At 42.2% G+C, this 23,414-nt stretch overlaps 1 protein-coding gene across 1 annotated transcript in view; it reads left to right on the top strand.

Annotated features, from left to right (window-relative positions):
* LOC136991342 (obscurin-like) overlaps positions 1 to 23,414 on the top strand; it is a 148,807-nt gene that overhangs the window by 71,275 nt on the left and 54,118 nt on the right. The window contains exons 49-68 of the mRNA XM_067292208.1: positions 1,834 to 2,100; positions 4,137 to 4,409; positions 6,457 to 6,729; positions 7,626 to 7,913; positions 9,450 to 9,722; positions 11,767 to 13,122; positions 13,735 to 14,013; positions 14,814 to 14,892; positions 15,275 to 15,393; positions 16,327 to 16,524; positions 17,241 to 17,273; positions 17,380 to 17,478; positions 17,933 to 18,151; positions 18,477 to 18,543; positions 19,417 to 19,445; positions 19,754 to 19,888; positions 20,713 to 20,852; positions 21,579 to 21,779; positions 22,122 to 22,204; positions 22,953 to 23,126. Coding sequence (XP_067148309.1) covers positions 1,834 to 2,100; positions 4,137 to 4,409; positions 6,457 to 6,729; positions 7,626 to 7,913; positions 9,450 to 9,722; positions 11,767 to 13,122; positions 13,735 to 14,013; positions 14,814 to 14,892; positions 15,275 to 15,393; positions 16,327 to 16,524; positions 17,241 to 17,273; positions 17,380 to 17,478; positions 17,933 to 18,151; positions 18,477 to 18,543; positions 19,417 to 19,445; positions 19,754 to 19,888; positions 20,713 to 20,852; positions 21,579 to 21,779; positions 22,122 to 22,204; positions 22,953 to 23,126 — 4,585 coding nt within the window. The remainder of the gene's footprint in view (positions 1 to 1,833; positions 2,101 to 4,136; positions 4,410 to 6,456; positions 6,730 to 7,625; positions 7,914 to 9,449; positions 9,723 to 11,766; positions 13,123 to 13,734; positions 14,014 to 14,813; positions 14,893 to 15,274; positions 15,394 to 16,326; positions 16,525 to 17,240; positions 17,274 to 17,379; positions 17,479 to 17,932; positions 18,152 to 18,476; positions 18,544 to 19,416; positions 19,446 to 19,753; positions 19,889 to 20,712; positions 20,853 to 21,578; positions 21,780 to 22,121; positions 22,205 to 22,952; positions 23,127 to 23,414) is intronic.

Here is a 23,414-nt window from a genome sequence, read left to right as displayed (position 1 = left end):
AAAGAGCTCCAGTGGATGTAGAAAATAAATTAAAAATAAATGCGCTGTTAGATATTCAGCCAGATGAAGGGCTCCTGAGAAGTTTTAATTTCATAGAATCACAGAATTGTAGAGGTCTAACACCCAAAGCTCATGCTAGTACAAACATGTATGTGGATATATTGTGCTTCTGCTGAAGTAAAGATTTTTTTTTTTTAATGTGAACCGAGTCACAGTATTATATGACTCTAACTGGATTAGGATGAGGAAGACCTTTTAAAAAACACCCCAGTTATGGTGCTCTGCTCAATAACACTTGATTTAATAGGAAAGTAAAGCACTAGTGAAATTCTAACTGTGCTTGTATTAACAGTCAATTTCCTGCACTTTACTTTGTCCAGAAATTTAAAGATCCATCCTCAAGCTATGTGTGTTTCAGTCTATCTAGCTGTCTGTGGCTGGTTCTTCATCAGGCAACAGGTCGTCTCTCTTAGTGCCGTGGTTCTAACCCTATTCTCCTGGCGTGCTTATAACGGGATATCTATTCTATGATGACCAAGATCTCATGACAGCTTTTCTTCTTTGGCCTTCACAATGCCGTTGTCCTACAATTGCATCTGTTCGCTGTCCCAGCATGGCTGGGCAGCGGGGGAATGGAGAAGGTTGGAAGAGCTGCCCTCTCCTTCTGACCCCCTTGAGCAGGGGTGAGGATTACAGGCCCCAGTGTACCCCAAGGCCCAGGGTGCTTCCTGTCATGCTGAGGGGGAGAACAGGGCCACCAAGCTCTTAGCTCAGCGGTGGGGCAGTGAGAAAAGGACAGTCTCCTTCTTTTGGAACCAGTGGTGACACTGACTGTGAGGAGCATATTTCTCCATCTTATGGGGATGGTGGTGTAGTCCCCCAATTGCACAGAGCTCTTCTTGCTTCTTCAGTCCTTCCTGGAGTCCTTCAGTCTCCAGGATCTGCCATCGATGCCTCCTCTCCATACACACACACGCACACACACAGGGTGGCAGAGGGAGCTTTAGAGAGCAGGATCAAGCCTTGCAACGAAATGCCGAGAGACGTTTCCCAAGCTATCTTTGCTTCCCAAGGTCTGCCAGTAACATTGGAAATCCCTCAGCCCAATGCACAGAGCTTCAGGAGGAGCATTCCAGACAGATGTCTGATCTGCAGATCAGCTGGTGAAAAGGAAAAGCTTCTTATTTTTCCCAAACCTATGCCTCTGGCAGAGGGCTAATTAAAAGAGCAAGTACCTCCTCCCTGTGCAGTGCCCTTCCTTGTTAGAGCTGTCCAGGAGCTTTGCTCCGCATGCTGCTGTGAGTGGGCTCTCCGCTGGAGCTTGCCTTTTCAAGCCCCTTCCCCCAGTCCCACTGAACAATGCTGATGTCTTTCTTTTGCCCAAATCAGTCAGGGCAGCCCATCATCCACTGCGCTCCTCCATCTCAGACTTGCGCTCTTGAAATGTTCTGGGAAGCAGAAGTGTTTCACATCCAGCACTGCTTAGGCTAGAGAGTCTCACCAGGGCCGAGAGGAAAACGAATGATGGCAGGAGTGCCAGCAGATGTTCTGCACAGAAGTTCGTGGTCAGGACTGTTAAAGTGCAGGCCTTAACTGCTGCTGGTCCATTTTCCGGTGTGCTAGTTACATTCTAATGCACCAGTTTTGCTTTATCCTGCTTGCTGCTGACCCAAGCAAAGACTAAACCGCTAATCCCTGGTGTGCCCGGTCGGCTTCTTGCTTGCACTCTCCCTCGGCCTGCTTCCTCCAACTCTGTACTTGTCAAAAATCTCCAGGTTGCTATTTCCTTGAGGATCCGCTAATGCATGTCCCTCCTGACGTGTTGGTTGACAGATCCAACCATTGAAGTGGTCAGTCCCATGCAGGATATAACTGTTGATGAAGATGGCACAGCAGAGTTCATATGCCAATATTCTAGGCCAGTGCACGCCATATGGAAGAAAAATGATCAGGAAATACATGCAGATGGGCAGCGAGTCCTTATCGTGCAGGACTGGAATGTAAGCATGCTAAAAATTAAACCTACGGTACCAGAAGACACTGGCATCTATTCTTGTGAAGCTGAAGGCACTAAAGTGGTGGCTGCACTTGATGTTCAAGGTGAGGTCTTCCAGACAAAGAGGAAGACTATCATGGGTCCCAAATATAAAAGGTGGAAAAAATCATGGAAGCGTCTCACAATAAGCGACACGTCAGAACCCGTTCTTTGGTGTTCGCTCCAGTATTGATAGCAGTGCTAAAAATGGATGGGAGTTAATGGGAACTGAATGGGAAACTGCGACACTTCACAGAAGCTTAGTTCTAATTAATGCTCGCTTATTATATCGATTATGTATCATACCTCCTCTCCGATGAACCGCATTTGGCTCCATCCTCAGTGCAACGGGATGTCTGCTGAGTTACTGTGATATCGCAGATATAATGTTGGTCCAAAGGAATAGTGAGAATACTTTTTGCTGTTACAGAGTGGTTTTTACATGCACTGCACTTTAAAACCAGTCGCTAATGGAGAGAGGGGAATTTAATGTTATTTTCAGTTATTGTCAACTGCAGCTAATCTAGTTCGGTATTTTACTTATTTCAAACACTGATCACTCAGGAAATACCTTCCTACTTGTAAACAGCATTTGTGAGGGCCCCAGAAACAGCAAGTAAAAAAATAACAATAGTTATATATTTTATACGGGTGTCTAATAATTTACTTCTGATGTCTGCATAAGGAATTTTTGTTTTCAGTCACCAGGTGAACTAATATGATCAGCAGTCATAGTGGTTCTGGTCTGATTTCTGAATTATCATGGTTTGTTAGGCAAAATTGTTCTTTCTGCCTAATTAATTGTGAGCGTAGGAGCAGAGTATTATTTATTATAGTATTTTGTACTTTGATAAGCGCCTTCCATTTTAGGAATTAAAAACAGCTAGCAGATATTAATGAGTATAATCCAAAAGAGGAGATAGGATCCACTTTTTATGCATAGGGAAACTAGGACTCAGAAAGTACTCGAAGAAACAGCTTGGATTGATCCTAACATACTTTATACATTCTGCAAGGGGTTGAAAAACCTTTATTGTTCTCCCTAAGTATTATAAAATATGGAAATCTTTTTAGTAACTCATACATTTTTTTTATTTTTTATTTTTATTTTTTGCTAGGGAATAGTTCAGCATTAATTTTCTATGTTTCAAACAGTTCCAGACAGTGGTTGTAGAGATCCTGAGCAGGACTATCTCCGAGTGTTGGTTTATATTATCGATCATGACCATTTTATGGTGTTTGTGTCAGTTATATTTATATGCACATAATCTGTGCATGTGCTTGGTGTGGCACAAATTTTATCCAGGTGCAGCAGCCCACATTTAGTTGTGCCCCAGGCTGATTGCTTATGTACAAATGCCAACCAATGCATGCAATTGCAGTGACTGTGCATGTTTCTGGCCACACGATTCGCCTCACACGTGCAGGAGAAAATAAACCTAATATATTGTCATAAGGCTTTTGTAATAATTCAGAAAATACAGTTTACATAGATGTTGATTTTTCATGTGTTTCCTAGAAGCGGACTGGCGAAATGGTTTGTTAACTTAGTTGGCAGTCCCTATAGCTTTGCCAGCTGTAATATTCTCTTGATGCGTTTATTTTGCATGAAAGGTAGGAAGAATTTATCATAAGCTGTCAGTTGATTCAAATTTCCCCAGTTAGTTACGATGTTAATTGTGCCTGCCTGGGAGACCTGAGGGAAATGTTTCCTGTTTGGGGACGGAAGGAATCTGATTATGTCCCCGTACTATCACTTCCTGTTGAATATTGGCTTGATTCATATAAACACCAACGTTTTTTTTCTTGATTCATAAAGACAGAAGTCAGGTTTCTGGAGGAAGCCTAGATGAAACGCTAGAGCTTCTAGAGGTTTTTCATTATTTTTAAGCTACCTCACAACTGAAAACGGTTTTGAATATAGCACTGTGTTAGAGCATGGTTGAAATTAGCAGCTAAAGCCGCAAGCATACTTTATCACATCCATATCCTTTCCATCAGCTTTCCAGCAATGGGAATCAGCAGTGCTCCAAGGCTTGTCAATATTCAGCTATGCATAGCCACACAATTAATATTGTTGATGGTTCTCCTTCTCCACTAGCCAAGAACAGCATCGTCCAGGGCCTGGAGAATGTGGAAGCAGTGGAAGGAGGTGAAGCCCTCTTTGAATGCTACCTTTCCAAACCCGAGTGCTACAATTACAACTGGCTGATCGATGATGAGCCTGCCAAAACTACAGAAAACACGGAGATGGTTTACTTTGAAAATGGGCGCAGGCATCTTCTCTTGCTGAAGAACCTAACTCCCCAGGACAGCTGCCGGGTGACTTTTATGTGCAGTGACGCAGTGACCTCCGCCTTCCTGACTGTGAAAGGTAACGGAAGCGGTCTTATGGGGAATCCTAAATTTTTGATTTGCAAGGGCAAATGACCCGGAGAAATGCGATGAGTGGCAGAGAGGAAAAGCTGCATAAGCTGCTTGCTTCATACCCAACTTCTAATTCTCAACCAATGAATGAATGGTGGCTTATATTTTCCTTTTTTCTTATTGTTCTTTTCGTCATGACCCGGATATAAAGAGCATCATTTAGCAATGAGTTAGAAGCATATGACTGTCTTACAATAGTGGTGGAGTTGACTTTTCTAGGAACTTACGTTGACTAAGAGAAGCAGCACTCTGCGTTTTTCTCGGCTCTTGACTAGAGACGAATCCTTCTCGGATGTGCTGATAGCTTCTTGTGTCTGCCTCTCATTTGCATTCCCATCTTTCTGACTTGCCATATGTGCAAGCATTACATATCCTATTTAATATGGCCTAATCACAAAATTGGAAAAAAACACACTCCTGTTTCCACTTCCTTTCCATTGTACTGCTTTCTGGGATGTTTTCTAATTGTTCCCACCTTATGCTCAGAAGAGTCTCTTGACAAGGATTTTCATTCTCAAGGAATATTTCCATTTTTTGGCATAAAAGATAACTTCCCATACTTTTGATATCAGTTGCAGAATACTGGAGGTTTGGCTTGGGCTTTCTGCTTAGTCACATTTTATTAAATCTATCATTTCATTAAACCCATCTGCTTGTACTGATAATTCTGAGATCAAATGGAGGCTTGCTATGAACAAATGTAAATCTTGTCAAACCTTCGCAGTTGCATCTGATTGCATCAGGAGTAGATTTAGCTCCGTTATTTCTTGATGTTTTTGTTATGGTCTATTCTCCAGTCCCGGTGACTGGGGCGCACACCCATATATACGCTTCGGCACTAGTTCTCCAACAAGAGCACACTGCACAGGCAGCATGAATATTCTCTGCCTCTGTGGTGCTGCAGTCTCTGTCAAATCCACTTACCTCATTTACTTCCTTAAAAAGCGTTGCCAAATTAGGTACAAAACCAATAGCAATTTGTCTTAGACCTCTCCTGTTTAACTTAGTTCCAAAAAGAAGCTGGTTTGTGATACAGACATTCTGGTGACCCTTGGGAGTTCATGCAAATGATAGACACATTCTGGTAACTCTTGGGATTTCATGCAAAAAAGTGATAGCTAGAGAATCTGGGTTTAAAAAGGAAACCAATTGAAATGCCTTTCATGACTCAGAAATGTGCAAAGCGGCAGGCTGAGGACCTAGTGTTCTAGGGTCTCGGGAGAGTTTGGACTCTGGTTTGACTAGCACTTGAGCTCTGAGGACCAAATCCATCTTTGAGTTAGTATTTTATTCCATTTGATTTTATAACTATGGTTACTTCCTGGTGCTATTTTTACTTTGTGTTATTTTTGTATTTTTGGAGAAAGGGGGAGGTAGCTCTTCCTTTATGACCCTTTATGGGGGTCAGTTGTTTCAGTGCTTCTGGGTTATGCATTTACCATTTACATCAAGGAATGAGAACCAGGATTCACCTTAGGTAATTGCAGGCAATTCTGTGAACTGCATAAATCTACTTGTCCTCGATTCCTCTTGTACTCTGTAAGGAAGAGAGGCATCTTCGGAGTGTTTGCAAATGCTTATCTCACTGAGATACTGAATCTAAAGGGCAAAGGCTGCCCTGTTCCCAGCATTTTTGTGGCAGCGTTCACAAATTGTTCAGTAAAGAAAACACAGGAAAGCAGCGGTTTCCAGTCAGAGATATGTGTGACTCTCAGTAATGAAAGCTCTGTAAGTTCATTTAAGTTTCTCCAATGTATTTTTCTGCTACTTGGAAAAGGAAGACATTTCTGGATTGGTTTTCACTCCTGAAAGTATCGGAAAGTTGCAGTCCCCAAGGATACCATCTGTTGTAGTGACATATGTAGCCTCTCTATTAATGGTCTCCTTGGTCTCGGAGGCCTGGCTGCCCAGAGATTCAACACAAATACTCATAATACCTCTTACCGGCATTTATGTCAGTACCCGAGGGCTTGATTACCTGTTTTTATCTGCAGGGTGGCGCTTACGGATCTTGCAGCCTCTCAGAGATGTGGAAGTCTCTCCAGGGGACAAAGCTACGTTTAGCTGCGTCCTGAGTGAAGCGGTGCCGATTAATGAAGTTACCTGGTATTCCAATGACACAGAAATCCAAACAAATGAGGACTGGGAGGTACAAGCAGATGGAAATAAATACGAACTTATTCTGAAAAAAGCCCAACCACATCATTCTGGAGAGGTGACCTTTGCTTCCAGAGAAGCAATTGCATCCGCCAAGTTGGCTGTGATCGGTAAGTTCATACATTGTTTCTGTCTTTCTAGCCCAACGGCACTTGAAATCTCAGACTTTGGTATTGAGGTACTGCATCAAATTTTCTAAGCTTTGCACTGATTTGTTTCTCATGTCCCAAGCTAGCATTCTTAGGCTGAGAAGATGCTGCTCCTGGGCAACTCTGTTCTTCAAACAGAAAAAGTTCACCTCATCACATGAAAATTAGATCAGGCTAGAGATGATCACCAGGTTTCCTTAGCTGCAGTCTTTCATAAAATGTAACATAGAATCTCATGAAAATCAGATTACTGAGAGTTCAGCACCACCCTCTGCAAACATGTGGGTGCTGGAGGGAGCTGAACTAGAGTTCATGTGCATGGAAAATTATCAGGGGCAGCAGAGAACCCTTTGAGGTGTGCTAATCTACTCAAGTAAAAATTTGACTGTAAATAGAGACAGGAAGCTGTGCACCCAAGGTTTGCATGTGGAAAGAAATGTTTGGGGTCTCCAAAATTAAAAAATAAAAATAAGGAAGGACAGCTGTTGACCTTATTTCCCCATAATTTGTTGGATTGTTATAGTATATGATGGCAGGTCATTTACTCAGTAAATGCCATACACACATCTTGTTTTCAGCTGGGTGGGAAAAAGTAGCGGGAAAATGTCATAATAACGTGTGACATAAGTATCTGAGATGGCTCTTGGAAAATGACTATTTGTCATTAGTAGCATAGATAGATCGGTCCAGCGCAGGTGTGTCGTGGTCACAGGCAGGTAGCCACTCAGCTTCATACTGAGACGGGTGCCGAATGCGTTGCACTTCCTTCTTGTGGCTTGCAGAAGCCTCTCAGGTTGTTGTAGCGTAAAGCACTATTGCTCATGTTATACATCCCTGGAACTTTGTTGTGCCCTCAGCCCACCCTGACCCCCCCGAAGAACCAGAAGTTTTAAGTAAGAACAGTCACTCTGTAACTCTGTCTTGGTACAAGCCACTGAGCGACGGTGGTTGTGACATCCTAGGCTACAACGTTGAAAGGAAAATCCCAGGTGTTGGCTGGCAGTCATGCAGCGAGGGCATGATTCCAAACACGGAGTTTGTGGTGGACCATCTCACCCCGGGCGAAGCCTACAGATTCCGCGTCTCGGCTGTAAACAAAGTCGGGGCCAGTGAGCCAGTGCACTTCCCTCAAATGGTGCAGCTAGGTGAGAAGGAGAGGTGCCCCCAGGAGGACTGAGAGCTGCTGTAGACCTGTGTTTCGCATGGCATGCCTGCTTCACCCGCTCCAGGGATCTCCTGGAAGAGTCCACTCTGCAACGTGTTTCAGTGCTTTGCTGCCAACACAGAATAGGAGAACTAGCTTGGAAAAATTGTTCTGGGCTGCTGCAAAGCAAAACTTGCTGCGTTGTTAGGGCTCAACGTTTATTTTCCCCAGACTGCATCAAGCTATCGTGTGGCCTGCACTGCATCCGTGTTTTGTCTGGTGACCATGAGTTTCTTTTCTGGTGGAGGTCAGATGGAATGAGGCAGAAGGGGCATGCTGGAATGCGTCTGGTGCAGCTGAGGCCCTGGGTGCCTACACAGTGGGTGGGTGGTGTTGTCTTCTTCACCCATCTTTCTCTCTCGTTCTACTATTTGCATATCTTTATATAATAACCCCCATGAAGGAGAGTGCTGGAGGAGACAGTTCCTTTGGTGGCTGTTGGTGAGACTTTGGAAGCCACAGTGAGATGGAGAGCCGCTCTTCCAATGTTTCTTTTCTTTTCTTGCGATGCCATCTGTGATATCAGAGTCCCCAGCAAGTACCTCAAAGGGAAGAGACTATATTAATAAAAAAAAAAATAAATAAAATCCCTTTTGCTTGGGGCTCAGGCACACGGTGATGTTTTTGCAACATAACAGCTTCCAGGGTGTCAGCTGCACCCTCATAACTCTGCATACGCTCACTTTGTCTACAACAACTCTAAGGTGTTTTGGGCAATGATCCCCTCACCCCAGTGAAATGTGCAGAGGGGCAGGTGACGTTCGGGACTGTGCTCCTTCTTGGGAGCTCAGCTGTGTGCTTTAGGTCCCCATCAATGGCAGCTGAACATCTGCACATTTCATGGATTTGTCTTGGCTTCATTTGGAATATCACTGTCATACAAACAGCACATCATTGGCAGGACTCCTTCCAAAGTAAAGAAGATAGAAAAAAATTTTAGAGAAAATCTTTACACTTTTTGAGAATTTCTAATTCTTCAGGACCGAGAGCAAATACTGTTTTCTTTTACTTTCAAGATTGGGATGAAGTCAGCTTTTAATAATCTCTTTTATTCTTTTTATTTTTTTTCTTTATTGTGTCACTTCTTCAAAACTTCCTCATTCTAAACATTACGATCTTCTAGGATATCTAGGGCTGCTTGAATGTTCATTGTGCTGGATAAATGAAGATCACCAAATACAGAAGTAGGAAAAGTGAAACAACTTCTGCATGTATATATTTATCTGAAGTTGGTTTAACCTCTGGGAGAGCTTGTGCAATTAATTTGGTATTATCTTTGGAAGTTGTGAACTTTGGATGCTGCCAGTCACGTTCTTTGATTGTCTGCAACAGTCAAAGAATCTATAAGTTAACGATGGGATGTTTGGTTATTCTACAGAGTAATCTGGAGCATCTTAAAGCCAGTTTATGATATATTGTGTTAATTCTTGTCCCTTCTTTTTTTTTTTTTTTTTTTTTTTTTTTTTTGTGATTATAGAGCCTCCACTTACAGTCACTCATCCTTTGGTGGGAGGATCAGTATCAGAAGGGGAGGTGGCTCGCTTGGAGTGCAAGTTATCAAGTGAAATCCAAGAGACAGCGACATGGCTCAAAGGAGAAGAACAAATACAAGCTGGAGGGAGATACGAAATCCTCTCTGATGGAAAAAAGCAGATACTCATTATTCATGAATTTAAACGTGAAGATCAGGACACGTACACCTGCATGGTTTCTCCAGAAGTCAAATCTGTTACCAGCCTGTGTCTTGAAGGTACAGAGTGCATTCCTGTGACCTTAAATCAGTTCTGCTGAGGGACATCTCAGCAGTTTGGTCTTGAATTCATTTTCCTTTGCAAGTTGTCTCTCAAATCCACAAAGAATTGTTATCCCTGTTTGGTGTTGCCCAGTATGTTTCTGAATCTGTAATAGCTTTGAGCTGTTCAGATAAGATTTTCCTGATATTTTCCACCTTAACAAATACCCATTGTCACCAAAGTCCTCAACACTTCGTAGCTTAGAATAAAAACAAAACTTTGAAAGAAGAGAGAAAATTACGTTAAGTTGGAATAATACAGTCTTTTTATAATGCACTGGGCTGAACTCTGACCAAAACTAATCACTACGATTGTTTTGTATAGCTCTTTGTTTCCGTAAGCTTAATAATGATCACTAGATCATTATTACTATAAGCTCACTGGGAGGCAATGTTTTTCCCCCCCTGATGTTTAGGCAACTCACTGTGTCCCAGAGAGTGAGTCAGACTTAGACATTTGAGCATAGGTATCTCCAGGCAGATGTTTCCATGTGAGATGGATGTCTCAGCTCCCATTACAACCAGTGGAGAACTGTTCAAGACAGTCAGTGGAGCCCTGTCTAACTTTAAAATAGGGTGAGCTGAATTGCTTTCCGTGCTCCACTGACTGTCCTAACTAGATACTCAGCAATTGCAACAGGAGCATAGGTGCGAGCTCGTGGGAGACACTTGCAGTTATACATCTTTTTCTACACGCTAGATCTTCTTTCTCCTTTGGCTACAAAAGGAACCAAGAAAATTGGCTTATACTAAATGTCTGGTTTTTAGTTGGCTACAGTTAGGTTAAGTGAATCACACTAATCTCACTATGAAGAGAAAGACCTGACAGTACTGGATAGATTGTGAATGCAGCTGTTTGTTCATTCTTTACAAAATGAGTTTAATTGGTTAAAATGCATGGGCAGATTAAGATACCTGAGGAAGAAACAGTGATGGGTAGATTTCTTAAAAAACAAAAGCAAAAATCTGTGTATTTCTGTCGTGCCCTCACTTGAGATCAAGAACTTATTGAGGTCTCCCATTGAAAGACTCTCAGTGTTAATCTAGTTGTGTGTGTTATTTTCCATATCCAAGTGTGAATCATACTCTTTTGGGCTGGATGATTATTATTTTTAGCAAAAGCTTTGGCACTTTGCTTCTATTGTTCTCCATGAGAGTGTTTATGTATTTCACAAATAAAAGACAGCTGCAACAGAAAGGACAAAGCCACTGTTTTTTTACGCAGAGGCTTTAGAGATCAAAAACTTTACTATGTGGTAATTCAGACAATACACAATCAACATCGCATTTCCCTGGAGGCATTAGTAAAACTGAGAACTCATCAGGAGATTAAAAAATAGTGTTTGTTTATGTCTTTGAAATTGAAATATTTTTCTGCAGCCCTGGGCAGATGTGTAGAGTAGAATGAGGGAAAAGACATGGAACTCCATTCACTTCTCTGCCTCGCCTTATAGCTTGTGCACTTCCGTGGGTTTTCCAAGGCCAAATTGCAAGCTCTTGTTTTCAAAACATGAGTCTAGCCAAATGCTGGATAGCTTACAGTTTTGGACTATGACTGCATATAAGAAATGGAATTAGACATGAACATAAAGAGTGACAGAATTTGGTTTACTGGGTTCAAATGCATGAGGAAGAAAAAAAATGTTGCTGTTTGGCCATATTTTATGTACATGCATAGAATCCTAAGATAGTTGAGGTTGGAAGAAGGGTCATCTCTGGATAGCCTAGTCCAACCCACCTGCTCAAAGCAGAGTCAGCTAGAGCAGGTTGCTCAGGACCTTGTACAGTAGGGTTTTGAATGTCTCCAAAGGTGGAGACTCCACAACCTCTCCGAGCAACCTGTTCCAGTATATTAAATTTATATTTTGTTCCCAACTTAATGTTTAATTAAGTGCCACTGATATTCTTCTGTCGAGACTTTAGTATGATATTTCCATGTGCTTTCTCAGGGCTTAATCATAGACTTTGTCTTTTAACATCTCACCAATCTAATTCTCCTCAGTTCCTACTGTAGCATTGCTAAAAGAGATCGCCAGGGAAGCACCCAGCGCAAGCCAACCGGAAGAGCTGGTGGATGGACATGTCCAGCCCAGCTTTCCCCCTGAGGCTGCTCAGGAGGGAGACCTTCACCTGCTGTGGGAAGCTCTGGCCAAGAAACGCTGGATGAGCTGGGAGCCCACCTTGGATCCCATCAGCGAGGTGCCTGAAGAGGATGAGAAACTTCAGGAACTGAAGAAGGAAGAAGCAGAGATGTCTCACTATTACTCAGAGGAATACTCCACATGTGACGAGCTGGCTAGGACTGGAGAAGCAGATTTCTCTTTCACAAGTTCAGATGATGAGTCTAGAGCTGGGACTCCTTCACTAGTCAACTACCTCAAGAAAGCTGGGAAGACAAGTGTCAGCGTTGCTAGCAAGGTTCAATCGGGCTCCACAGGCAAGTTATGGAAGCAGTGGGAGAAATCCAGTGTGGAGACTGCTGTGGCGGTCCCAGCTGCTAAGCCAGCTGAACCAGAAATAACGGATTTAGATGATCCTTCCATGACCAAGGCAGCTGTAAAGATCCAGGCTGCTTTCAAAGGCTACAAAGTCAGGAAGGAGATGAAGCAACAGGAGTGCCCAGTGTTTGCTGAGACCTTCAAAGATTTCTCTGGTGAGCCTGGAAGCACTCTCCACCTTGAGTGTGTGGCCCACAGCAAAAGTGACATGAAAGTCTGTTGGCTGAAAGACGGGGAAGAGCTTTCAGATGGTCGCTACTATCACATAGACAATTACAGTGATGGGACCTGCTCTTTGATTATCACTGGCCTGGATATGAAAGATGCGGGTAAATACACCTGCGAGGCATCTAATAAATTTGGCAAAGTTTCACACAGTGCTAAGGTGACGATCGGCAGTCAGGAACCTCAACTTATTCGTAAAGAGAAGCAAGTTAAACATACCACTGACAGTGAGACTGAGAGCTCGTCTGGCAGTGAGCTGGATGATGCTTTCCGTAAAGCAGGAAGGAGACTTCACAGACTCTTCAAGGCCAAGATCTCAACGGAGATATCTGACGTGGAGGAAGAGCTCTTTGTCAGTGCAGATGAAGGGGACGTAGAGGTGGTGGACCATCAGACGTATCGTGAGGATGACCAGTACATCTACATCAAGTTTGAAATCTTGTCTGAGGCAAAAACTGCAGCCACTCGATTCAGAGAGATGTTTGGTGCCCTGGGAATCCCCGTGGAAATTGACATTTTGGAACAAGGCCCTAAAAAAATGGAATTGCGTATTGGGAAAGCAACACCACCCGCCGTCGGGAAGTTTGTACCACCAGTAGCAAGACCTCCCCCACCTTTACTGACTTCTGATACAGGTGAGTAAAGCAAGCTCGTTCTTTCTTTGAAAAAGGTATCTGGAGCAGGTCAGGATGTTATTTTTTTACTTGTGAATAACTTAAACCTTTGTTTTTCATTTCATGCAGATATTTTCTGGAAATCTTTGCACTTTTGAAAAAATAGATGAAATTTTTCTTTCTTTTTCATTTTTGGGGAGAGGAGGGAAGTCAGTGCTGGAGCAGGGGGTTGCAAAATTCTCACTTTTCTGTAAAGATGCTTTTGTAGTAGCAATTTCCACTATTATAATAATATAGCTATAAATGCTTTTATTGCTATACTTAAGTTAATTAAACAGTTTTCAGAACAGCCCTTAAAGAGGGACAAAAGACATTTTGTCAAGGGGAAGAACTGAGGTGATATATAGTTTGCAGCTGTGAGATTTCAATACTTTTGGCAGTCCAGGGGAATTTTTTCTTAGTGTTTGTCAGGGAGTTTCTACTTGACCTTTATTGTCATGGAGAAAAGATATCACTCTGTTATTTAAAAACCCGCGAAGCAGAAGTCTTCTGGCACTGGGCAGAAGCGCTCCTAAAATACATCTAACGCAACCCAATTTTTCCTTTCTTCTCCCCTAACTACCCTGGATTTAGCGCCCATGTTCATGACTGAGCTTCAAAACCAAGAGGTCCAAGACGGATATCCAGTCAGCTTTGACTGTATTGTCATTGGCAAACCTCTCCCCACGGTTCGCTGGTTCAAGGATGGGAAAGCAATTGAAGAAAATGACCATTACATGATCAGCGAGGACCAGGAAGGGTGCCATCAGCTGATCATCACGGCTGTGGTCCCTGCTGACATGGGTGTTTACCGTTGTCTTGCTGAAAACAACATGGGTGTTGCTTCAACCAAAGCTGAGCTTCGAGTGGACTGTAAGTCTCAAAATAACTGTAGGAAAGCCAGAGGGAAGGGGTCATGCTTAGAGGGGGATAAATATTTTTTAAGAAAAATGCTATTTACATTTTTTTTAAAAATGAACCTCTTGGGTTCCCCCCAACAAATGGGGGGGAAAAGCCTCCAAAATTTTCTTTGCACCAGAAATGCAGCTTTTCAACTGAGTCTGGTTCTTAGAGTGCTGTGGATGCCCTTTTACTAAAGAGCATATATTATTCTGGATTGGCTGACTGAACAGTTTCTACAAGCAAAATGAAGAAATATGGAAGTGCTATCAAGCTACTTTTTAAAATGTTTCTGCTAGGATATTGTAAATGTGTTAATAAAATGATAATGATGGTACAAGTGTTAATTATAAGGACAACGTGGATGTCACTAGTATGGGTGAGCTGCTCAGTTGCAGAGCAGAGCCCAGTTATTCCTAAAGGTCAGAGAAACATCTTACTATAGACCATACCCAGTTCGCTGGGATTTCTCTGAGGCTCTGAACACCAGAGAGGCGACAGAGAAGGTGGCCTGGATGTTCCCCTTAGGAAGCCCTTCTGACTATCTCCTGAAGCATCCGTGTTGGATCTTGAAAGGAGCGATAGTTAGCTACCTTTGGAAACACCGCCATGGTGCAATGGTTGTGTAGGTGAAATAATGGATTTTTAATAAGGGAGATCAGCAAAAACTATTCCTCCGAGTTTGGAAACTGTTAGCTCTAATTGCTGTAATTATTATAAGATGAAATAATTTCAAACTTCAGATTATCTAAAATATTTTTTCTCTTTAACAGTGACCAGCACTGACTATGAGACAGCAGCAGATGCAACAGAGACTTCCTCCTACTACAGTGCCAAAGAGTATATTTCAAGGTAAATCTAAGTCTAGTTCTTTGTAACTTCTGACTCGGTAAGATCAATATATTTCTGTAATGTTGCTTTCTGCGTGGAAATACTGAGTCTGTTTTTGCTGTACCTGGCAGGGCCAGTTTAATGTAATAAGGAACAGTCAGATGAGATGAGATTCCAGTTAGAGTAACTACTGCAGCTGGACATTTATCATGGGCTAATTTGCCCTGCTGCTTTCAAGCGAGCCTGGGGATTTCTCCACTGCTTTTAATGATATATAGTACTGCATGTGCTGTTGTGATGACAAAACGCACAGAATGAATTAACCTGAAATAGGTGATCCTGATTTCCTTAACCCTTTGCTGTCTCGGTGACTTTCTTCTTTCTACCTCTAATTGCTTCTTAGCCGCGAGCAGGAGGAGTCTACCACTGAAGAGGAGCAACTGCCTCAGATCCTCGATGAGCTTCATGATATTCACGTGGCACCTGGAGCATCTTTGGCAAAATTTCACCTGAAAGTGAAAGGTGAGGGGAGGCCACAACACTTTGTGTTGTTCCAGGTTTGCTGTCGGAGCGAAGTGCTGGACAAGGTTTTCTTATGTGCTCTTCCACAGTTGTGCTCCCAGTCTGTTCATCTTGCACCATTTTTGCATAAGCCAGCTAGAAGATGATGTATGTGCTGATGAACCTTGGGTTCTGCAGCGGACATAGGCAGATAAAGTGGCCTATTTTGTGCCCATATCTGCAGGCATAATTACAGGCATATGTTGCTGAAAACTGAGTCCTGTAATTCTCTGAGCACACTAGTTATGCAGAAGCAATAAGGAATGAAAAAGCGAGAATATCTCTTTATTCACTTTAATAAATGAAACAGTCCTGGGCTAGGAACTAGTGATGAGTCCTAGACTCATCTTCCCTCTCTGCAGCATTGTCTTACCCTGTTATGAGGGAGTCGCTGCTACAGGCTAAAAACTGCAAAAACTTCTTTCTGCTCTCAGTGGTAGGGAGAGGTAGGGATTCTCCTGCTTTTCCTATTGCTGCCTATTAAAATGGCGAGAGCTGTTTTGCCTTCAGTGTCCTTGGAGCGGGTGTTGAAGTTGTGATACAAACCAAGGGTGACTTAGGTCCACATTTTGCTTCGCTAGGGATTTCAGTGTTTGGCTTTGTGTATGTTGCAAATCGGGCCTGAGCATTACCTTTCGAACCTGGAAGGTATTTGGATATGCAGCAAGTACAGGGAGTGTCAGAAAATGAAGAGAAAGGAAAAAAACCTTCAACAAACAAATAGAATTGAATAAATTTGGCAGTGATTTCTAACGGGGCGAACCCTCAAAACGATAGCACTGGGCAGATCTGAGGTTTCCTCGACTGTTCTGAAGCATGTGGTTGGGTGGAGATGTTCCAAAATGGTCACTGCTAATACGTTCCGTTCTCTGCATCTGTAATTGCTGCCTGCAGGGTACCCAGAGCCTCGCCTCTATTGGTTCAAAGATGGACAGCCACTAAGTGCCTCGGACCGTATCCTGAAGATTGATAAAAGAGAATTCCACTCCCTGGAAATTCTCAATGTCGCCAAGGCTGATGCTGGCCAATACTCAATATTTGTCATTAACTCTGCTGGTTCCGCATATTCATCAGCCAGGCTGGTAGTCAAAGGTAGATTTTTTTGGCATGTCCTGGCTCCTGATTATCTTTATTCCAATGACTCACTCTGTTTTATATGGTGGTTGTTCTTGAAAAAGCCTACCAATGTAAGTCAAGGGAGATGAGGAAGTCTGTGGTTAAAACATGATGTATCTTATTCTTAGTTCACCTGTAAGTTTACAGTGTACCCCTAAGGTTAGACATGTCGCTTCTCCAAGGCCTGATTGTGGTCTCAAGTACACAGATTTCATTCCTGCCTAACTTCACCAACTTTAACAGTTAATTTTACTAAAACTGAGGGCCTTCTGCGAATCGAACTTGTGGCTGTTCCAGTAAGACACTGCAGCAATACTAACAAATTTTGAGAGTTGTGGAAGTAGGTGTTTGCAGAGATGATTATGTGTATTTGTATTTATTAGCATAATTCTTCTGGAATTACTAATTAGGTGAGCTTGGTAGGGGTGAGTTGTAGTTTATGAAAATTATCTTTGTAAGCGTGTGTAATATTAGTAATGGAAAACTGAAACAAAATCCATTCCCATGCTATATGACTATTCTTGGTATTTTTATTCATAAATATACTTTAGAAAAAGCATAACATTTTAACAGAACTAATATTTCTGTGCAGTGTGTCCTGCGGTTAGTAATCCCCTGGAATCACGTTTTTTTCTTTGAAACTCATGGACAGAAACATATTTGTAATTTTGTCTTTCTTCCCTGTTTCACAGGACCTGATGAGAAAGAAGAACCACCAGAAACAGGTGAGAGGCTCCATAGCAGATGGTAACAGAACCCCTAGAAATTTTTCAGGTAGTCTTAACTCACACAGAAGGTGTAACCATGTTTCACCAATAATGTCGTTTTCAGATGCCCATGAGCAGCTGATACCACCAAGGTTCCTGGAAAGATTTACTAATAAAAAGGTTAAGAAAGGTGCAAGCATCACATTTTCTGTAAAAGTTGAAGGTAAGTGGTCTAGCTACATAACAATTAAATGGCATAGTTTCATGACGCATTCTTGTCTCTCTTTGGGCCAATTCACTGTAACTTGATCTAGCGTATTGAATCTGAAGTCCGGGGCGCTAGTCCCGACTTTGTAAGAGACTTCGTGTGCCTCATAGCAAAGCATCCAACTCAACTTCACTTCCATTTTCCTATCTATAAAAACAGGCATAATAATAGTTACTAGTCTTACGAAGATATGTTGGTTAACTGGTTTTATACAGTGCTTTAATGTCCTTAGAGGAGTGTGCTGTAGAAAGGTATGTGTTCCTTCATTGTATATTGCGACTGTTACTGCTGTAAAAGGATCACAAAACAGGTCAAAAGCAGCGTTCGTTACAGCATGGCTCTTGAGGCTTGTAAGAAAGGAGTAACACTGTTAGGAAAATTAGAGCTCCTTGTATTCGTTTTCCTTTAGGATATCCACTGCCAACTATCACTTGGCTGAAAGAAGAGTCTCAGGAAGACATCCTTTGGATCAAACCCAACGCTCCTGGGTATAAACTCGCCAGTTCAAACATGCATCACAGTCTAATCCTGTTGGATGTTAAAAAGAAATACAGTGGGCTGTACACATACATTGCTACCAACAAGGCTGGCCAGTCCATCTGCACTGCCACCCTAGAAGTTGCAGATGGTAAGTCTCTCTTGCAGTAGAAGCACATTTTCTGCGTTGCCTTTCATGCAGTGGCTAAGAGAAAAATAAATGTGACTGATAAGGAAATGACACAAATCGTAACCTAGCAGGGTGGAGAAATGCATCTGTATGGACAGGGAGGGGAACGAAGTGTGTTTGCATCATATGAGTGGGAGTTTGTGCCCTGGGTCAGGAGCTGCTAGCAGGACAGCTTCACTACTCTGGTATTTCCAGGAACCCATGTCTAGAAAATGTGCCCCACAGTAAATACATAAAAAAATACTCTTTGTTTTCTGTCCTCTAACGATAAACCCTGACCTTGCAGTGAAAGAGGCTGAAGTTCTGACCCAGGAGCACGTGATGGTATCAGAAGCCATAATGACCACCCTGGGGTAAGTGTTTGTCTGCCCAGCTTGAAGCACGTTCTGAAGAGTGGGATCCACTTAAGCACACTTTCACTTCTAGAATATATCCAGCCTAAAAGACTTGACCGGACTTCTGGAGCCAATGGAGAGCGATGGGCACTCCCAGAGGATGAATTTCCCTTCCTAAGGGTCTGCTTGCTCTCTGGAGGTGTCCATCTCTCTCTCTCCATTGCCTACAAAAGGATCTTAAGTGAAAACCAGAGGAAATTAGTCCTACTTGGCCTAATTGGCACTAGTCTGTACTTACCAAGGGTTTATAGCTGATATTACTCTACAAATGTTCTGTTTGCTACAATCTTGATAAAACTTGGTAGCTTTCAACCGAAACGTTATTTATTACAGCATCAAGCTTGCCTGTTAACATTTGAGTTTTATGGCTGATTTGGGGGACTGTCTGCACAGGGAATTTGCTATGAAGAAAGCTCCAGTGTGAAATCAGCTCTTCCACTGCAATCTCGCACATGGATGTACCTGGCCTTTATTAGGCATATTTGGAGATATGTAATTTATTGCTTTGTGAAAGTGGAGTGAGCTTCCTCGTGCTTCCTGTGTACTGACAGCATTGTGCAGAGATTTAGGGCAGATAGCTTGTACTGTGAAAATTTATACCCTTGCTGACTTTGTAGTAGTTTCTTCACGTAAACAAGCTCAGATGTCCTAATCCTTCTCTGAAAGTTTAAAAAAAAAAAAAACAAAAAAACAAAAAAAACCTCAGATGCTATTTCCTTAAAGGCCTGATATAAATAAATAATTTTTAAAGGTCATAAATCCCACCCAAATTGCCATGATTTTTCATTTTAACTTCTAATCCTGCTTTACTCTTTTTTTTCCTTTTTCCAGAGCTGTTCATCCCTCTGAAGCAAGAATAGGTAAGAGAAGCTATTTTATATGAACTACTCCTACCTTCCATATCTGCAGCTCGGATGGTCTACATATTTCATTATCACCACCTATTTTTGTTCTTTTTCCTCTTATAAGTTCCTGAAATATTGGAACTTTTCAGGACTGGTCTCTGTTCAGGGGTGAATTATTTGGAGGAAATATGAGCAAACACAGGTTTAGAAGCAGGAGAAGTGAAGAAAATTAGACTTTGCTTCTAGAGAAGCTTTTGTTATTTAAAGAAGCTGACTTTTCAGTGAAGTATTGCATGCTTAATAGAAAGTTCTTTCTTTCCCAGGAGATCTTGATGGTGTAGCTGGTAAAGAAGGTGTACCCCAAAGCCCTGTTTCCTTAGCCGATGTTGGGACAGAAGAGTTCTTCCAGAAACTCACCTCCCGTATCTCAGAAATGGTATCTGCAAAAATAAGTCAAGGTAAGTGACCTGGCAAATGCAATTGAAGTAATACAGAAAATGATGCAAGCTCTTTTTAGGTTTCATTTGATCTTTAAATATCAGTGAGATTTGTGAAGCGGGTTCTGAGACAGTCATCCTGCATAAGTATTTGTGAATGTTTAGGTCTGAGAATTTTTAGCCAGAACCTGTCCAAGCTGCTACATCTTCATCCACAATTTTGAACTAAAAAAAATAGCTCTTAAAATAAACTGACAAGGCTAATGTTCTTTTTAAACATATAGTATTTAATTAAATAAGCAGGAGTAAATGTGAACTTGAGGTGGAGGGCAACTGTAAAAATGGAAGTGTGTTTTGTGCATCTTGGGTGTTTCGAGTTGTTAAGTTAATGCATCACTGCTGAATCTGAAAGCAATCCTGCTTTGCAGGCTTTCCCCATCTTAATTTGAGTTGTAGTTCACAATGGGATTTTAAAATCAAGTCCAGGCTGAAAACTGTGTGTATAGCTGTGCAGTAAACTAATGATTTGTTAAATTAAAATGAAAAATTCTGGTTTGTTTTGTATGTGGTAGATTGATTCTCTTGTAGTAGGATTTTATCTTGAAGCAAAGATGAAGTCATACCTCTTGTACAGATATTTTTACTGCGATAAGCATGTAACCTCATGCATTAAAGCATTCTAATTGTTTATGCAGTCCTAAATATCGATAGGCAATTGCACTAAATGCTGCAAGTGCTCTTCTCAGCAAATATTTAATTTTATTAAATTAAAAGTTAGTATAGACCTGACTCATGTTCAAATACAAGAGCTGCATTTCACACTTCCCTGTCGCTCTGCTTTTCAGCCACACTTCGAGTACCAGGTGCAGATAGTGACGATGAATCCAAAACTCCCTCTGCATCTCCTCGCCATGGTCGATCCAGGCCTTCATCGGTTGCTCAGGAGTCCTCCTCTGAATCTGAAGATGGGGATTCCCGAGGGGAGGTATGTTATCTTTATGGACCAGTTTGATACCAGGAAAAACAGTTATTTAGAATGCTCGATCGCTTGTGTTTTAAGGATCTCCATCCTACTTTATGGGATCTATCTCACTTTAGTAGAGACTGGTATTTAAGTATGGGCCCTGTGATACAGAGCACAGACCTAGCACTGGAGAACAAGATTCTGATGCTCACTATGTGATCTTGAACAAATTGTTCAAGTCAATATGGTCAAAACAGAGCCATTATTCAGCAGTTGTTTCTTTTTTTCATGGCTTAGCTTCAGAAAGTCAGAGCTTGATTTTCTGCAGCCTCAGATAGAGTTTGTCAGAAGAATTTTATTGAGAAGTTGTTCCTGTGAAAAATGACTATTTGGTGGAAATCTGAACTTTTTTAGGTGTTCATTTCAAACAGTTTTTTTAAAAAAATTAAACCTTTAGCAATGTTGACCTATTCTGACATTTTCAGGACCACTGTTTGTTTTGACTTGGGAGCAAAATTCACTGTTTCATGATGTAAATCCAAGATACTGCAGAATGTTTTGAAAATATGTCCAGAGCCTTTCTGAGACTTAGTTTGCCACCTTGTAAAAAGTAAACAGTGATTCTCTGCCGTACAAGGGTTGGAGAATAAAACATTAAACGCAGATGAGCACACTTAGGTTCTGAAGGCGATATGGTATTGTATTCCCTTTTCAGAGCTCAAAATAACTGTCATTTCATGCGTGCAGATCTTTGACGTCTACATGGTCACCGCTGACTTTGTGCCTGCTGCTCCTGACAAGGAGGCCATCACTTTGAAGGAAGGGCAATATGTGGAAGTCCTTGATTCAGCTCATCCACTGAAGTGGCTAGTCAGGACTAAACCCACAAAATCGAGCCCCTCCCGACAGGGCTGGGTATCTCCAGCTTATCTGGACAAGAAATTAAAGGTAATTGATCGTCCTATGTTTATTTTTCATGTAAAATTGCTTCTTTCTCCTGCAGTTTAGAGCCATCCCTCTAAACTGAAGTGAAGGGTGAGGAGGTCATTGAAGGGGTCTGTAACATGATGGGGCTTTTTCATGTTTTGATTAGACTATGTTTTTGTGTGTGTGGAGGGGTGCCTGGGCTTGAAAGACCTAATCAGTCTCCAGCAAGCAAGAAAGAAGTTTCACACTGCTGCATTAGGGATTGCTGAGGGATTAGGGGTCTTTGAGGGATATTCCTCTGTGCGTATTGGCAAAAGCACTGTTAACCGAGAAGAATAACATGTCCTTTCTCTTGTATTGTAGTTGTCACCAGAGTGGGGATCAACAGAAGCTCCCGAATTCCCTGGAGAATGCGTTTCTGAAGATGAATACAAAAGGAAGCTGACGTAAGCACTTGTCGGATTGTACAGGCGCCGCTTAGCCTTGCTGCTGTTTGAACTAACATGAATGTTGGTGTCTAGGTCCCGCCTGAGTCACCCTTTCTGTATCACTGAGGCCTGCCATCTCCCTTTTCCCTCACTTGATTCTCGCAACTTTTGCTTTGCCAGTGATTTCAGCTTGGAAAAATTTCAGCCAATTGAAATCATACTGGAAGGTGGGCTTGAAAGGAGGATTTTCCGTGATGTCCTTCTGGAGGCTCTCCGATTTCACAAAAATCTTAAACTTGTGTTGTCTCTTTTAAGTACCTCTGTACTTTGGGATGCTCTGGATTTGAGCACGATGTCTAAAGAGGGAGTGGAAGTGCTCTAGGAAGACCAGCTACAAACTTGTATTGCTCAGCTGTGTATTACTCCCTTGCAGTGCAGCGCGCTACTGAGTGTGCTGTCATAGAGATATTTGCCTCTGTAACATCTTGCTGGTTCCATAACGTGCCATCTAAGTTGCTGCTGTCTACTCTGCACAGGTCCTCCTGTTGCTCGCACTCAGTTTCATCTGGCCCAGCTGTAGATGTCTGTAATGTAGGTGCCTATCTGTAAGCAGAGTGTCTAAAATCCCTTTATAGTCCAGGGAGATCTAGTCAACCTACTCAAAGGAGTCCTCTGACCAAATGTTCATCTCTGTTTTAGAGACATGTCAAAAATAATTGTGCTGATTGTTCTGCGCTTTCTTATCACCTGTTTGTCTCCCCTTCAGCATTGTTATTCAGGAGTTGCTGATCTCAGAAGAGGATTACATTCAAGATTTACAGTTCTTCCAGACTCATCACCTCAAGTACACTGAGACCTGTCGCAACGTCCCAGGAGCTGTTTCCAGTCAGAAATCCACCATCTTCAGAAACATCGATGATATTGCTCGTTTCCATTCCAGGTGGGCATCCCTTCATTTGAGACAGAAGGATAGCTTCTGTACCTGGTGTCAGAGCTACAGTAACTATGGAGGCTATAAAGGATGTGGAGCACTGACAGTTTTGGGGTGTAAAAGAGTCGATGGGCATTTTAGGATGAGATATGATGGCATTGCTTAAGTCAGAGCACAGGGCTGGGACTCCTGTAAGAGTCCCCAGGGCTTCAAGACTTCTCATGTCCTGCTTATTTCTTACCCTTTTGAGTGAATTTAATTGAGAAGTGTTAAACACGGCAATATCCTTCATTCCCT

This window comes from Apteryx mantelli, chromosome 2 (genome assembly GCF_036417845.1).
Source record: "Apteryx mantelli isolate bAptMan1 chromosome 2, bAptMan1.hap1, whole genome shotgun sequence".
Classification (NCBI taxonomy): domain Eukaryota; kingdom Metazoa; phylum Chordata; class Aves; order Apterygiformes; family Apterygidae; genus Apteryx; species Apteryx mantelli.
The sequence above is the reverse complement of the archived record's forward strand: the minus strand, read 5'-3'. Positions and strand labels throughout refer to the sequence as shown.